The sequence below is a fragment of the Vigna umbellata genome, chromosome 9, assembly GCF_029865625.1.
Source record: "Vigna umbellata cultivar VRB3 chromosome 9, Vumbellata_1.0, whole genome shotgun sequence".
Taxonomy (NCBI): domain Eukaryota; kingdom Viridiplantae; phylum Streptophyta; class Magnoliopsida; order Fabales; family Fabaceae; genus Vigna; species Vigna umbellata.
In genome coordinates, this window is record NC_142173.1 from 3,591,727 (window position 1) to 3,610,057 (window position 18,331).

Sequence of the window (18,331 nt, forward strand, 5' to 3'; positions counted from 1 at the left end):
CTTCATACCTCATCACTACCACAACAGAGTACTCACATTAACTACCTACAACATACACAATTACAGCACTTAGATTCATCCAAAACAATTCATCAACAACACATTACAATTTCATACACTCCATATTACAGTACATACTATTTAATTTACTCAGAATTCAACCAGTGACACAAAACAGCATACTAATTCAGAATTTATCATACACACATATCATATAACCAATTGAGATAAAGTTTCTAGCTTCCCATACCTTGGAGACAAATAATTCAGCTCACAGATACACCAGTCATACCTTGCACTACAAGGGAACTCAACAGAAACCTACAACTCACCAATTGGTGATAGAGAACAATACTTAGAACCTAAATTGAGCTAGAAAATGGAAAAAAAATTTTAACCACATGCAAAACGGAACAGTGCATGTTCACAATCCACATAAAACGGACAACAATGGAAACCACTTACTAGCTGAAGAACACTAAATTGATCGGTCCAAAACGAAGCGCTCAACGTCAGGATCGCCTAGGCACCTCCTGATCGTCAAACAGAAAACTCAGCAGAGAAAGATTATAGAGAGAAGTCAGAGAACTCTGAGGAATAGAGTTCTAGAGAGATGAAGTGTTATTAGAATAAGGAAAAATGTTTATAAAATTCTATTTATATTATAAGATTAATTTTAATTAAAATAATTTGTCTCATTATTTTAACACACCTACTCTATAATACTCTATTTTCAGGTCTTAGAATATAAATACGCTTAAATTATGTAACTACTATCTATAAAAATACAAATTATTTATGTTATTAACAAAAAAAATTAAATGTGGAAACATTTAGGAATTTTTTTATTTCTTTCAAAAACATTTGATGACAGGGTAACAGTGCTTTCATATTAATGAATTCACATTAATAAAAAAATTATAAAAAAATCAAATTTAAGGCGTAACAAAGTTATTATTTTAGATAATAATAATAATACAAAAGAAGACGTTTTATAGGTAGTAATGCAGTTTTAAAAATATTTCTATTTAATTTAAGGTAAAAAAAAAGTTTATAATAAAATATATATATTTTTTATAAATTGATATATATATATATATATATATATATATATATATATATATATATATATATATATTCACATTAAACTTATAATTTTGACATAAAAAAATTAAATCTGAGATATTGAAACTCTTAAAGTGTTTAGGTTCTCACTTGGCAGCACACACAGGTATCATTATTAAGCACCTGTGCACACACACTCTCCTCCCAGTAAACAATACTAGCCCTCCGCCGCCGCACGCCTCCGCGACGCGACGGGCCTCCTCCGCGAGGAGCCTGCCTCCTATACGCTAATCGACCAGATTTCCGGCGACTCAACGGGATTTCTTCATACCGCAACCGCCGCCGCCTCTTCTCCTCCCGTAACAGTGAGAGCAAGATTTTCCTTGAAGGTACTTTGTTTTTGTTGTTATTACAGATTAATTGTAGTGAAATTTATTTCAGTGACTGAGATTGATATTGTGATTTTATATTCCAATCTAATGAATTTAGATTGTACATGTTCACGGATAAAGCATATCGGTGTTATTAGTTTGAGTTATTCTCCCGAAACATGTTCTAATTTTGGTGAAATTTCTATCACTGGCTGAGGTTGATATTTTTATTTTTATTTGTTCGAATTTAATGAGTTCAGATTGTATATATTCACGGATAGAACATGGAGTTATTATGTTGAGTTATTCACCCACAACATGTTCCAGTTTTGGTGAAATTTCTATCAGTGGCTGAGATGGATATTGTGATTTTATATGTTCTAATTTAATGAATTCAGATTGTACATGTTCACGGATAAAGCAAGTAGGATTTGTCTAAGTCATAGCAACTTAGAAGTTAAAGTAGTCATTGCTTTGTATTCTGATTCAGCATATGATATTTGGAGTTTTCATTTTGTAGTCATTGACAATTTCCATTTTAGATTGGTATTCCTTCAATTTTTTTAAATTTAAGTGGGCCGGTGGGGCTGGTCTAAATTATTCTTTTTATTTTTCAGGTGGGCTGGGTTGAGCCAGTCCATTGAGGAGGTGGGCCAAAGTGGGCTGGGTCAATCAGGCTGGGCTGGCCTGTTTTGACAGCCCTATTCGTAACCACTTTTTCAGAAAGGTTTTTCGTTTAGGCAAGATTTTGCAAGGACATGTCTGCTTTGAGCAGCTCAGTCCATTTCTGCAAAAATTTTCCACTTCTGGGAACAGTGAAAGATTATCATGGGAACGTTCCACCAAAGATATTCTATTGGGAAAGCTTAAGTTTGCTTTGAGGAATCATCAGGTGCATGAAGCATGGGAGTCCTTTCAGGATTTTAGAAGCCTTTATGGTTACCCTGAGGTTCATCTATTGAACCAACTCATTGTTCAATTGTCCTATTCTTCCAATCATGTTTGGATGCGAAAAGCTTGTGATTTGGTGTTGCAGATTGTTAGAGAGAAGTCTGGTTTACTTCATGATGATACCTTAACCAAACTTGCACTCTCCCTTGCTAGGTTGCAAATGCCATCCCCTGCCTTAGTGATACTTTGGTTGATGCTTGACAAAGGGTGTGTGCCCTCTATGCATTTATTGTCCTTGGTTGTTTTTCATATTGTGAAGTCAGAAATTGGAACACATCTTTCATCCAATTATCTGTTTCAAGTTTGTGATCTTTACTGCTTGAATGATAAGAAGGTTCACCATGCAGTCACAGTCAAGCTGGATACCTTGGTCTTTAACCTTGTTCTTGATGCTTGTGTGAAGTTTAAATTGTCTTTAAAAGGCCTGAGACTGATTGAACTAATGTCGCTGACTGGGACCGTGGCTGACGCACACTCCATTGTAATAATTTCACAGATTCTAGAGATGAATGGTCTGAGAGATGAAATGCAGGAATTGAAAGATCATATTGACAGAGTTTCGGCTGCTTATGTTTGTCACTATTGTCAGTTCTATGATAGTTTGCTGAGCTTGCACTTCAAATTTAATGACATTGCTGCTGCAGCTAAGCTTGTTCTGGATATGACTAGCTCGCATAATTGTAATGTTAAGAAAGAATATGGGAAACACTTGCAGAATCCTTGTTTTATTTCCATTGGATCTCCTAACCTTAGGAGTGCATTGAAGATACACATTGAACCTGAGCAAATGTGTAAGGATTTTGTCCTTAAAGTTGAAAGCAGACAGGTTTTAATCTTCTATAGGGGTGGGAAACTAGTTCTTAGTAATAGAGCTTTGGCTAAGTTTATCAGTGGTTACAAGAAAGATGGGAGGATTGGTGAACTTTCAAAACTCTTACTTACTATTCAAGGGGAATTATGTTCAGTGGCAGGCTCCAGTTTGTGTTTTGATGTAATCAGTTCTTGTATTCAATTAGGATGGCTTGAGTGTGCTCATGACATTTTGGATGATATAGAGGTTACTGGTTCTCCAATGGGTCAGGATATGTATCTGTTAATTGTGTCGGCATACCAGAAGCGGGGATTGCAAAGAGAAGCAAAGGCACTACTAAAACAAATGAAAAAGGTTGGTTTGTTGAACAAAGGGTTATCTGATGATGCTACGGGCAAACACAACCTCTGTGAAAAAACTTTAAATTCACCTGGTAAAACAGATTTGGCCATTGCCTTAGCTCAAATATTGGAAGATGAAGATCAGACAATTTTTCCTTTGGTGTATAACTTCAATTCTTCCATTTTCTTTTTCTGCAAGGCCAGAATGATAGAGGATGCATTAAAGGCATATAGAAGAATGCTTAGCATGAATGTTCAGCCCACAAGTCAAACTTTTTCTTTTTTAATGTGTGGATATTCTTCTCTTGGTATGTATCGTGAGATCACAATCTTGTGGGGAGACATTAAGAGATTCATGAAGAGTGACAATTTAGTGGGAAACAGAGATCTCTATGAGTTACTATTGCTAAACTTTCTTCGAGGTGGTTACTTTGAGAGAGTGATGGAGGTCATTAGCCATATGAGAGACCATAACATGTATGCTGACAAGTGGATTTACAAAATTGAGTTCCTTAGACTTCATAAAAATCTTTATAGGAGTTTAAAAGTATCAAATACAAGAACAGAAGCACAAAGCAAACGGCTTGAGCATGTTCAGGAATTTAGGAAATGGGTCGGTATTGATTAAAGAAGGTCTCTGATGAAATTCATGTGCCGTTGTACCTCCATGTTTTTCAGCAAACTCCTGTTAAGAAGGCCAAATTTCTAAATCCAGTGCTGTGCCAATGAATCCTTAAATATGTCAGAGTTTGGCCCCAATACTATCGAAGCAGGATAGGTTGTTCATTGCCACAAAATGGTTAGTTTGTTATTCTACCAAAACCATGAAGGCTAATAATAAAAAATAATCTAGGGACATGCCACACCCAAATTGCCCTGATTGAGGAACTCCATAGAGCAATTTGGCCGAACAATTTAAGATCAGTTGAGTAATAATTTCTCAACATGAACTAAACGCTCTTTTCTGTGGCATAATAAGTAACTAACTGATCTTTGTCACTGTCTTCCATAGATAAGCCTAAATTTGTTCCACACTGCATTTAGAATTGATAATCTGTTTTTGCATATTCTAATTTTTATTTGAATTAAAACTCTGCATTATCTTTACTCATTGAGAGAAAGGTGACTCTGATATTTAACTTTGGATTGGTCTCTCTAAATAATATGAATAACACTTAATATATATATTTGTGGCAATTAGCAAATAATCCGTCCATTATGTAAAAGTTCTTTTATAATATTTCTGATTTCTGATAGGTTCCAGGAAGTCATAGAATGAGTTACAAAGTGGTTCGAAAATTGGTTCAGTGGTAATAGTTGGAAGTGTGGAGGGATTATAAATTAGATGGCTAAGAGGGAGATTCAGATGGTTTTTCTCCTTACTATGTGTATGTAAATTAGATTCAAGTGATGATTCATGTATCAATTAAGCTGCAAGTAATTATATTTTGAAGGTTATTTTTCTTTAGATAACGGGGTAGGTAGAGAGTCTTTTGATAAACAATCTAAATCAACTGAGAACTCCAGTTCTGACTGAACATCTGTTGCATATTTTAGCCGCATGTCACCATTTGGAATGCACTTTCTTCTGCGTTGAGTTTGATCCACGTAATAGTGAATTAACTAACATGGAGTGATCTTATGTGTAGTAACTTCGTCTGGGCCTTTGATGATGGCCACTATTTGCATATGCTCAATAATTCTGGCGTTCCCATGTTGTATTCAGATATTGAAGCAATTAATTGTTTTGGTGTTTGTTTTATGGATTATATTGTAATGTTAATATATTGTTTGACTTTCTTTGCATTAAACAGTTACGTATTGTTTTCTGATCCAATGCTCCTAATGTTTTTGGACTTGGGGAGTTTCGTGCATGATGGTCACTATATGTTATGCGGACTTCAAAGCTATTTTCTTATTTCCTACTGGTAGACAACTGAATGAAGCTGATGTAAGTGATAATTCCCTAAATCCAGCCAGAGTTAGTCAGAAACCAACTTGATGAATCAGTTCTCACCTGCATTATGCAGCAGAAGTTTTCATTTACGGGAAGATATGGAACGTCTTGATTACTCTATTTTGTTGATGACACTGTATACATGACACTGTATATTCTTAATATAAAAGTTTCTTTTATTTCTTTGTAGAATCCTGCTGACATAGAAAGCTTGGTATAAATTTAGTTACTTGTATAAAGTTTCCCATTTTTTAAATTAGGTTGTTGTTTAAACTTTACTGTTATTAAAGTGAATGTAATTTACAATAGCAATTGTAATTAGCCAAAACCCGTTATTTGGTTCTAAATACGAATTGTTTTTCCAATATGGAAAAGAAATTAAATCAAATGAAGTTTCATTGTCATAATTCGTTTTCTATGGTGTTACTTCAAAATATGTAAAATTTATCGAAAAGGCTCATATCTAAGAATGCTGTCTATTTCAAATCAGATTGAATAGACAATTTCAAATTGATTATACCAATAACACCCACAAAAATTACACAAGCTAGAAAACAAAAAAAAAATGGGTGTGAAGCTTAAGCATGTGGTTAACAAACATAAAGTATTTTTACTCTAAAATCATGTCAAAAGTATCATTTGCTTCCACGTTAAACAACTACATTAATAAAAGTCAACTTTATTATGAGAAGAAAAAAATGGAATGAAAGCAATTCTATTGTTTAAGCTAAATTATGAAACTACAAGGGTTCCACATGAACAAATTTAAAAGGGTATGGCGTCTTTGTCAAATGACCTTGATTCTGTCGTTTTGTTCAAGAGGATAACATTATTGTAATTCACAATTTGCAGATCAAACTAAAAGCATAATCAAACAAACAGTGTGGAATAAAATATTTAAATGAGTAATTAGTTTTACAATGATAAAATCCAAAGAGTAGATTTTTTGTATTCTATATCATTTCAAATATACATAAATACATGTTATAAAAGTAAGATTAATCAAAAGAAAAATAAATTGAGTCTTGATTTGTAAATGAAAAGTAAAGAGAAGAGTGGCGTTTTGGCAAATATAGGTGAAACATTTGATTGATTAGTCTTAAAATGAAACATGTTAATCACACATGAAAAATTATAGATTTTAAATTAAAATTACTTACATAAAGAAGTCGTGACTCTGAATATATGGTGAGATAAGTAGGTTATGCTTATATTTAAAAAGAGTTGACCACAACTTCACAATATAAAAGTCACTAAAAATGGCGATAAGATTGAAATTTGATCCATGCAATTTTTTTCTATGTAGCTGGTTCACTAATACACGAAACTAAGTTACTATTTTCATATTTTACTCATTAATTAATAAAAAAGGAAGACGTAACTAATCAATAAGCAATACTGATATTAGAGTGGACATAGGAATCTAAAATCTATAAAATATAGAGTAGGTAAATATTCTTATAAATATTTTCCGGTTTTTAACTTTTTATATTTCTTTAATATTTTATATTAAGCTACTTACTATTTTTCGTGAATTAACTTTATAATTAATAGTTTTAATACTCTTTATATAACTCATTCTTTGAGTGAAACAATCTTTATTTTACGTATAGAATGATGTTTGTAAGACTATTATGTCATTCCTTATTTCATAATTTGTTATGAAAGATTAAGGTCCTCAGCTATTTTAAGGGCTACAGTAGCAAGACATGCAGGTAGTTTATTTCTTTTGCCAATGAAATTATACCAAGGAGATCATATATAGAATGAACATGGCCTAATGTCTTTTCTAAGTTTTGTTGGATTTATAATTTTGCTAATGGAAATTCATTGTCTAATCCATCACATTTGTAAAAACCTAGAAAATAGAGTATTAGAGTAGATAGGTGTATTTAAATAATGAGACGAACTTTTTTACTTTAAAAATAATCTTATAATATAGATAGAACTTTCTAAAGCTCGGTTCATTATCTTAAACACTTCATCTCTCTAAAACTTCCGTTCTCTACTCGTTCTCAAACTTCTCTATAGCTTTCCTTCTTACTAAATTGTTGGATTGACGATCAGGAGGTGCCCAGATGTCCACAGCGTAGAGGGCTTCATAACTGACCGATCAATTTCTCAATTCTAGCGGGTAAGTTGTTCTTCCCTTTTTCTACGCTGTTTTTGAACATAAACCATGCAATCTCTGCTGGTTGCATGTGTCTTGTGCGTTTTCTCGTCCATTCCCTGTCCAATTCTAGCTCTAAGAGCTGTTCTTGATCACCAATTGGTGATTTGTAGGGTCCTGTTGAGTTTCCTTGCGGTGCAAGGTACTGTAGAGGTGATCCGGTGAGCTCTGCTGTGAATCTCTGACGTAAGGGGAGTTAGATTTATGTTTAAATTGGTAGTCTGATAGGTGTGTGTACTGAATTCTGCACTTTGTTACTGTTTGAGCTGAAATGTAGTTCTTGTGTAGATTAAATCACGTATTCTTTGAATATTTATTGATGAAACTGTAAAATGTTGTTTGTGAATTGATTAGATGTGATGTGCAACTGTAATTGAGTATGTTAGATGATTGTATTCTGTTATAATATTGATTAGATAGAAAGTTAAGTGAATTGGTAGTGTTTCAAGTCCTTTTAGAGGAAGTGAGGTAGTGAATTTGAGAATTTGAGGTAAGAGGCTTGTTTGGTCTCTTTAGGCAGTATAGGTAAGTCATTTGTAACTTTTGTGGGTCTTTTAAATGGTCTAAAACCTGTGCAAAGTGGTAGAATTTAATTTGGGTCTTTAAGTTGAGGAATTGAATGTTTTAGAGTATGAGTTGGTTCATAATCACTTTAGATTGGTGGTAGGCATGTTTAGGATCACTTAGACAAGTTTAATTAGGTATTATCTATGAGTGTTAGAAGTTGGGAGAAATGGTTAGAATTGGTATGTTGTGGTTGAGTTGCATAAATCTGCAGAATTTCGTTCTGCAGATTATGCAGACTCGCTATGCGAATAGTTTCGCATAGCGAGTCGCTGTGATGAGCTGCTCTCTGCCAGTGTGAAAGTAATTTATTAAGTAGCTTTGTATGAATGTATACTTTGCATTGAAACCATTTGTATGTTGAATTAGGGTATGAAATTACGAGTAGTTGTAATGTTGTTTTGTTTTGAACTATAATATGATCATAGGTTGGATTAGAAGGTTGATTGAGTATCTTGACGTGATTTTTATATTATTTAATTATAAATTGTGATGGTAAGATTAATTATTTGTATATTAGTTCACTCTTATTTTATTTGATTTGATGATCTACATTTGATAATATCGTTTTTATATGAAAACAGATAATAATACAAATGTTGATAGAGATAAACTAGAAGAACTTTTGAGATAATAATTTAGGATTTTTTTTTCAATAAAATCAATTTATAATTAAGATGTCCAATAAAATAAAAATAAAAATAAAATTTAAATTTAAATTGTGTAATTTATGTTGATTATAGATTTTAGTAAACTAAAAATTGAAATGTTATAATAGATATGATATATTCTTGTAAATATTTTTAATTTTCTTTATAATTTTTTTATTATTTCATATTCTGAAATTATGATGATACATATAAATGAAATAAAATACAAAGTGATTTCCTTCAAATCTAAATTCAAATAAATAAGTGAATTAAAAATATTGATAAGAGTTCTTTGGAAATATAAGTTCTATATTTAAAATTAAAAAATGATTTAAAATGAAATAAAATTACTCACATAATTGTTTATAAAGATAAATCTTTTTATAATCTATAAGTAAATTAAAATATAATATAACCACAATCACACACATATATATACACAAAATTTACAATAAAATAATATTTTTTATTTATAAAATTAGAAAAAACAATTTGTACTAAAATAAAAAGAGAGATTATACTTCAAGTGGCAATTTAGAAAATTCACACAACACCCAGGTCTCTGTTCTTTCACACGGACGCCTTTCAAAATTCCTCTTCTGCTCCCATCCCATTGGTATTACTGGTTGCATTCGTTCCTAAACAATCACACACTGCACTTTCACTCATTTGTTTCCCTCTCATTCCAACCAAATAAACCAAACCCAGAATCAACAAAAACACAACCATAATCACAATCACTGAATTTCTTACACACATACATACATATATTCACACAACACTGTCATAGTGTCACTTTCTGTGTTAATGCATCACCACCACAACCTCCAACTTCACATCGGAGAAGAGGACTCTCACCTCTCTTCTGAGGATGCCACTTCAATCCCAATTCACCAAAACCCGACCCGAAGCCGTTTCTCAATTCATCCACTGCCACCAAACTCACCAAACACTCCATGTCACAATGAACGCTTATCCGACCACCCATCTCAAGCCTCGCCCCGCAAGAGAATACCCGTCATCACCCTCCCCTGCCATCACTTTCCGACACCCTTTGGCGCAAAGTTTCGAACTTCGAACCTTCTCCCTCGCTTCCGTTTCCTCATCTTCCTCCCCCTCCCCTCCCTCTACTTTCTCTTTTCAAACGCTGAACCTTTCGATTTCTTTTTCGTGATTGCTTTCTCAGCAGCGCTGTTGATTTCCCTCAATCTGGGACTGTTGCTCTTCACTCGACTGTTCCCCGCCAAATTATCATCATCATCATCATCGTCATCTTCTACTTCTTCCTCCTCCCCTTCTACTCACCCTGTGGTGTGGTCTATTGGGTCCAATCCTAAGCAAATGAAGAGCACGAGTTCGGGGTGTTGGGTGCAAGTTCACAGCAATGGGGATGTGTACGAGGGTGAATTCCAGAAGGGGAAGTGTTGGGGGAGTGGGGTTTATCACTATCACATGAGTGGGAGGTATGAGGGGGATTGGGTTGATGGGAAGTATGATGGGTATGGTGTTGAGACATGGGCAAGGGGCAGCAGGTATAGAGGGCAGTATAAGAAGGGTTTGAGGCATGGAATGGGGATCTACAGGTTCTACAATGGTGATGTGTATGGTGGTGAGTGGTCTAATGGGCAGTGTCATGGGTTTGGAGACCACACTTGCTATGATGGGAGCCGCTATGTTGGGGAGTTCAAATGGGGTGTCAAACATGGACACGGACAGTACCATTTCAGGTGTGTTTTTGTTTTTCAATTTACAATTTGTCCAGATGCTTTAGTTATGATGTTGTAAAGTGTCATTCATTTCAGTCCTTAATGTTACTAGGATAGCTTAGCTTTCTGTATGGATAAAGGTCTCATTAAAATCTTCATAGGAGATGAAAATAAAGAAGTAAAACTGGATTAATGAAGTTTCTATTGAGTCAAGACTAGCTTACACTTGTGTTAGTTTATAGAAACCCTCTCATTTAACTTCTGCAAAAGCTGAATTTTAATACATGGAAATACTAATCTTAAAATATAAGATGAATTTAATTCATTTTACCTTTTTTTTTCTTCTTTTATGCGTCTTCTGAAAAGTTTATTCAAACAAGGCTTATATCAATGCTTCTCAATTACTTGAACTCAATAATGAATTTGATCCACGTTTCATGAAATGTATAATTTCCCTATTCTTAACCACTTCTCATTTTTTAGCACGGATCAAAGAACAATCTCATTGGAAGGTGGTGCAAGGCTGTTATTTTCATTAATGTTGTGGTATCTTTAGTTCTGCACGTATATTGAATGCATTACAGTAGAAAACTGGTGGTGGAAGAGTCTTGGTTTATTCAACAAATACTAGAAGGATCTTTTAAATGTGTCTTTACAGTCTCATTTTATGTGTACTGCAGAAATGGGGACATATACGCTGGGGAATATTTTGCAGACAAGATGCATGGTTTTGGAGTGTATCAATTTCAGAATGGTCATCAGTATGAGGGGGCATGGCATGAAGGAAGAAGACAAGGACTTGGAATGTACACTTTTAGAAATGGGGAAACACAATGTGGTCATTGGCAGAATGGAATTCTTGATGATCCTAAAAGACATAACAGTCCTAATGGGTCTCCATGTGATGTGGACCATGCCAAGGTTTCCAATGCAGTACAGGTATTGTTATATTTTGCACTTATGGTTGATGAATATGATAGTTACTTATACCAAGAACACTTGCTTTCCTTGTTTCTTCATGGTTGTTATTATGAAGGATAATCAAATAACAACATCAGGAAGAAACCTGATTTTTCACCAACTTCATCAACCTGTCTTTCTGCTTAAGCTGCGTGAGCAATCTAGTAAACCATGGTATTTCTTCTGTCATTCTGCGTAGGATGCACATTCTGCTGCTGAGAAAACTTACAACATGTCAAAGGTGGATGAAGGAATGAATAAAGTAGTGGCAGCAACTAATAAATCAGCCAATGCAGCCAGAGTTGCAGCTGTAAAAGCTGTGCAAAATAGGATGCACCATAACAATAATGATAAATGATAATAGCCATTTCTTCAATCTTGTGATGATAGAAAGCTTCAATCAATGTCAATGTGTCATCCTCCATTATAGGTTTGCATACAGAACATTATTAGATATGAAAAAGCAAAGGAAGCAGAAGAATTCAAGGAGGGAGAATCATAAACACGTGCAAATAATGAGATCTTCTCTCAAACTTGATAACTAAGTTGTGTACATTTTCTTCCCCTCCCCAATGGAGAGATGTTTCCATTCTTGTATTGTGGTACAGGTGTGAGGTGTGCCTGCTTGGAACCACTTTGGGTACTTGAACTCAATGCCAGATTGTGGAGCAAGAAGGGTCCTCACTTTTTGGTGTCTAGTTTGTGTTAAGAAGATGAAGAAAAAAATAGAGTATAGAGCTTCAGTGCAAGGAAAAAGTGCCAAAAAGATGTAGATTAGGACTTACATGTTGGCCTATTTCCATGAACATGTTAGTGTATCTGTCCATTTGGGTGCATTTAAAAAGTTGCCCACCAACGAATGCTGTATGTGTTTGGTGAAGAGTTAAAGCTTTAGAAAGCTGAATTTCGTGATCATGCACCAAACAATCATGTATAATTTTATGTAGTAAAATGGTAAAATAGTACAGTAGGTACATTAAATGAAAGAATTGTGTCTTGTAGAATGAAGGTAATGACACAGCAATTTCTACAGGAACAGACTAAATATTTTTGTTTTTATAAATATGTTAAGAAGATAGTTAGTTACTCTTCAAACATAAAAATGATCTCTACTTTATAATTAAATATACATGTCTGAGTTAACAATCAAATCTGAAGTGAATATGTTGTGCTAAGGTGGGAATGATGTAAATCAATGGGATAGTCTAGAAGAACAGGATAATCTTTTAACTAGTAAGTATAGACTAATTTTGAAGATTTTAAAGTTTATGATATCGAAATTGAATACAAAATTTGGAAGTTTTAAAATAATTTTGACTATTTTTTTAAGGTTTAATACATCGTTTGGTTCCTACTTTTAGGAGTTTGGTTCAAAGTAATCCTACCTTTTAAAAAAGTTCAATAAGACCCCATATTTTGTTACAAAATGTTCAATTTGGTCATTTTCGCTCACGCCGTTAAAACCATAACGGTGCAAATGCCACTGTGGCATCTCATAAGTACGTGGCACAAGTTAATAGGTGGACTTAAATGATTTTTTAATTTAAAAAAAAAGTCTTTGCTACGTCGTCATCGCCATCTCCAGACAAACCTTAATTTCTCTCCAAGAAACCCTAGCCGTCGCACCATCCAGCGTCGTCACCGCCATCATCCGGCAGTCGTCCTCTCCAGCGCATCACATGCCACCACCAAAGCTATGTGACGAGAACGCGAGAAACCTTAGGTCTCCACGGTTTGTTTGTAGGTTTGATTGTGGTTGCAGGTGGAGGCAAGCAGCGGCGCGATTGGTGGTGGAGAAGAGTGACGATTTGCAATCTGCAGCAGCTGGCGATTTGGCTGGTGGTTAGTGGTGGACGATTCTGTAGTAGAGATTTGACGGCAGTGCTGCTAGCGCGACGACGATTTGGCTGGTGCGAGGGTGAAAATGGTGAAGATTGGTGGTCGCGGCATAAAAAGGGATCATGTTGGGTGGTGACGCCAGAACGAAGGGGAGATGCGAAGATGATGAAGATGCAACAAAAGGGAGAAGACGCTTTGGTGGTGGCGAGTGATGTGTTGGAAAGGACGGCTGTCGGCAAGGATGGTGGTGACGACGCTGGATGGTGCGGCGGCTAGGGTTTCTTGGAGAGAAATTAGGATTTGTTTGGAGACGGTGATGATGACGTGACGTTTGCACCGTTATGTTTTTAACGGCGTGAGTGGAAAGGACCGGATTGAACATTTTTTAATGAAATATGGCGTCTTAGTGAAATTTTTTAATAATTGTAAAGATCTTTTATATATACCTTTTTTAATTATTAGATGGTGAACTGGAGGTGAGTCTAAGGAGTAAGTAATTTCTATTTAACATTGTTCAAATATAATTGCATGTGTACTTGGCTATCTTTTTAAATTTAGTCTACAATGGACCATTATGGAATAAGAAAAAGCAATATTCACATTACAAGTTGTTGAAGTTCAAGTATTATGAGAAGTGGGGTTCTAGATATTATAGCGAGAGTGATATAATATATGATGTCAAGTAAATGCCTGGTCGAATATGGAAATTATGCAATTTTTGTCTGACATTTATTATATCGGCAACTGTACTTCGAGCTGCTGTATGCCTCAGACAGTAGGACTATTATCTTATTATTATTCTTAATAATAATATAGATAAATGAATATATATGCACGATAATATTCATTGGATAAATATTAATAAATCACCTTTATTAGTTTACAATTTTTTTATTAAATGACCGGTCAGTAGTTATCGGACGGTTAATTTCTTCATTTTCTTAATTAGTTTTCAGAAACCGGATCATCCTTAATTAGTTGTCAAAAATCAGATTATTCTTACTTAAAAGTTAGTAATTTATCAGTAAGTCACTTAATGATTGGTTTTGGTTAGATTTGCAAATTAAATATGCTTACAGGTAATATATTTTTATTTATTAGATCTAAGATTGTATTAATTAAAAATTTATTTTAAAATCTATAAATACAAATTTAAAGTAAAAAAAATTGATAATTATATTCAACTAAAAATTGACTTTTATTACACCATAATCATTTAGTAACTTAAACATCAAAGTTAATTTTACATGTACTTACACGATATCACATAGTATTAGAGAAGATTTGAATTGTTAGATAGTTTGGAGATTATTTGAATTTTGATGTTAAAAATAGTTAATCTCGACCCCACTGAAACACCATTGTTTCTTAAAATCAAGTTTAAACATATATCGTGTTCCTTAAAATATACTTCTTAATAACTTAATTTTATCTAGAAAATATTTGATCATTAAAGCTTAGTTAAAACTATATTAAGCATTCATAAACTATTAGATGAAGTCCACTAGGATCGTAGAGCAGATATGATGACGATCAAAAGCAACCATTGTCATATTTTAATTATGATGAGATGTCAATATAAGCACCATCACTATTAACCAAGCATCAACGATAATATTATGGGAAACATCCTTATAATGTATGCGGCAATCCATTTGTTATTTTTCACTAATACAATATAAATTTTTTTAATTATTTCTTTAGTTTTAATATTGGTCCTAAAAGTAAATTTATAAAAAATTTTCTCTTTTTAATGATAGGTCAAATATATCTTCTAAAAATATTAAGGAAGTTTTCTCACAATAACTTTTAAGTTCCATTCAAATTCTATCCAAGAGACAATAATCTAAACTAGGATATTCTTAAAAACAAATAAGTTGATTCTATGAGTGGGTTTGAATAAAGCTTAAAAATAACTTTTATTTCACACCTCTTAAATGAATTTCTAAAATGTCAATAAGAAATACGAAGTCACTCAAATGGGTACAATATACACTTTTTAAATATTTAATCATTTGGAATGTCCCATTTTTGGATGGAAATCTCAAATTGATCATCTTTTTTTTGCGTCTCAATTGGGTCCTTATTTTGTGAAAATTGCAACAATGAGACCCTTACCGTTAAATTGAGCCCAACAGAGTTAATTTATGGTTGTCGTGGCATGCTGGTCTTTATTTTCAAATGATGTGGAGTATCTTATTTGATGTATGTGATTCTGATGTGTCTTTTGATTTTTTTTTAATGAAAGAAATTTTAAAAACTGAATTAAACATTAAACTGCATACTTTGTTCGAATTAGGGATTCGAAAAAAGGAAGTTTGATTTTAGGGTTTATACAAATTGGGAATTAATTTCAGAAATTGTTCTCATTGATGCTTCTGCCTTCGACTCAACTTCTGATGTTGGTTCATATAAGATCATCTTTTTATTTTCTTCTTCAGAGGAAGATGATGCAGGAATTATATCTCAAATCATAATACAAGGTTGAAGGAATTAACACATACAAGAAAATTGAAACAGTTGAACTGCCTCTGAAATTATAAGATATAAGGAAAGACACTTTTTGCCCTCGCCACCATATGCATTGTCGTAGTGTTACGCGTAGAAGTCGTCGAACCACCACCGCTACAACCTCCACGCGATACCAGTTCGCGTGCCGCCACCATTTTCGCGCATCATCTTCCTCGCACTTCCAAACCCGCAGGCCGTCGTCGCCATGAATCATGTCGCGCTTCCTTGCGCCGACCACTACCTCAGCACATAATCTTCTTTGCACAGATAGCCACCACACAAGCCTCCTCTATTAGCGCAACCTAAATCACGAGCACCATCGTGGCGCGTCAACCTCCATTAAACACCACCAAACCTAATCATAGAAAACTCAAATCAATTTCATCATAGAGCATCACGCCTTACACCAGTAAATCAAAAGCATAGGAGCTCTAATATAGAAAAATTCCAATTCGAAAACCCTTTCAAACCCTAAATCGCGTTCGAGCTCTCTATGACCACAAATCGCATTTGAACCGTGATGTCGTGCGACCACCTTTCTCGCAAGCATTCAAACCACAACCGCAACCCTCAATTTTTCCTTTCAAACAATAATTGCAACTTGTAGAGAAAGAGAATCCCAAATAAGAAACAGGAAAAACCTCTAAATTTGCGCAAAACAGAAACCCTAAAATCGCGAAATCCTTTATCGCGATCTCCTCCACAAAATAAAACCAAATTTCTGCATCAAAATAAAACCAAATCGCGATATCCGAATGAACCCTAAAACCAAAATTCCAATTTCTCTTGATTTCCAAGTCTATGTAATTAACGTTTTCCAATTCTTTTAATTTAAAAAAAGTAAATGTCCATGTCACATTTTCCTATTAGTAAATAACATGAGCATGTCATTTAAAAATGAAGATCAACATGCCACATCAACCATAAATTAACACCGTTGGGCTCAATAGAAATCTAATGGTTGCAATTTTCACAAAATAAAGACTCATTTAAGATGTCGAAAAAGAAGATGATCAATTTGAGATTTTCACCCAAAAATGAGACATGCCGAATGATTAAACTTTTTTAAAACTATTTTCAATTTCTTGTGATGGAGAAATCACATACATAATAGTATTTTCTAACTCCTTGATACTTATAAGCAAAATAATGGACATCTTTATGAAAATTAAACAAATTTTACGGCACTAAATACTAAATAGACAATATAATATATATAATTTCAACATTTTCAAAAACTTCAACTTGTTAAAACATTCAAAATACAATACAAATAGTATTATGATATTAATTTCAAATATTTTTCTTTTGAAGGTTGATACCCTTAAACTCAACTAAGCTAAGCAAATATGTGTACAAAAATAAATTGTATATTACAATATAATTATTGAAGATTCCATCTCAACCTTATTTATTTGTCATATAAGGAGGTTTCAACATTAGTTTCAACATTAATATACAACTCTAACAATACAATAAAGCTAACCGGAAAAGATGAATTAAAATATTAATTTTTGAACAACAATTTTGTTTAGAAAAAAAAAAACTTTAATCAATCAACAGGTTTTCATTGTTTAGGAATCCGTTTTGAATACAAATTACAAGAAAAAAAATCATATCAATGTATATAAAAGATAAGCAACAACGAAAATTTTAAAATTTCATTAAGGGTTTTTAATTAACTCTCCTTACCTAAATAAATCTTATATCCAATTAATATTAGGACGTGATAGGCTTTTACTTAAACTAAATTGATGAGTGAAAAAAAGTATAAAGAGGAAAATAAAGTACACATAGAATAGAAAACTCAAAACTAAGCTAAATTACCTTAAGTATTTGATAGATTAGAATGAATGAGGTTAAGAAAAGGTTAACAAGAGAAGCACTTCTATCTTCTATTTTTCCAACAATATCATGATGATATATATATATATATATATATATATATATATATATATATCACTAGTAAAAAATAAGTTTTTTAACGCATTATATACGTCTCAGTTTTTAGCGAAAGTATATGTCTCGATTATCTAGGAACCAATGCCTAAAGGGGGCTACTGCCTCGGTTTTGAGAACACCCGAGGCAGAAAACCTTGTTGCCCACCTGTAAAGAGAACTTTTCACCTGTCAGAGTTTTTAAAATAGGGCTACTGTCTTGGTTCTGAGAACAACCGAGGTAGAAAACCATGCTTTACGACATCGGTTATCTTCCAACTGAGGCAATATCATGTTTATGCTTCAATTTTGAGTATAACCGAGACATATAGTTATTAATAATTTTATTTTTTAAAATATTCTGCAGGTTTACGCCTTTGTTAAGTAAAGAATCAAGTTAATAAAGTTGTTATTTCTGATGTCTTATCTTGGTCTATAAGGCTATAGAGTCAGTCAAATACGTTGGTTGGGGGTCACCATTCCTTCTCTGCATTTTC

At 33.5% G+C, this 18,331-nt stretch overlaps 2 protein-coding genes and 1 long non-coding RNA gene across 4 annotated transcripts; all 3 read left to right on the top strand.

The window, feature by feature from the left end:
- Positions 1 to 1,190: 1,190 nt before the first annotated feature.
- LOC148192336 (uncharacterized) lies at positions 1,191 to 5,688 on the top strand. The gene is made up of 2 exons (XR_015782305.1): positions 1,191 to 1,454; positions 5,354 to 5,688. It is a non-coding gene; the product is annotated as an uncharacterized LOC148192336 (long non-coding RNA).
- Positions 2,068 to 5,688, top strand: LOC124832085 (Pentatricopeptide repeat (PPR) superfamily protein; the record flags this gene model as incomplete). Its single annotated transcript, XM_088099528.1, has 1 exon — positions 2,068 to 5,688. A coding segment is annotated over one exon (2,100 nt), but the record flags the coding sequence as incomplete, so codon positions are not given.
- Positions 5,689 to 9,432: 3,744 nt separating this feature from the next.
- On the top strand, positions 9,433 to 12,450 carry LOC124832079 (uncharacterized). 2 transcript variants are annotated; one of them, XM_088099001.1, is made up of 4 exons: positions 9,434 to 9,944; positions 10,067 to 10,607; positions 11,267 to 11,525; positions 11,746 to 12,450. In XM_088099001.1, the coding sequence occupies exons 1-4, from the start codon at positions 9,752 to 9,754 to the stop codon at positions 11,902 to 11,904; spliced, it is 1,152 nt and encodes a 383-aa protein (XP_087955127.1). In that variant the 5' UTR covers positions 9,434 to 9,751; the 3' UTR covers positions 11,905 to 12,450. The 2 variants fall into 2 exon arrangements, with proteins under 2 accessions (XP_047162159.1, XP_087955127.1); XM_047306203.2 differs by having other exon boundaries at positions 9,433 to 10,607.
- The last annotated feature ends 5,881 nt before the right edge of the window (positions 12,451 to 18,331 follow it).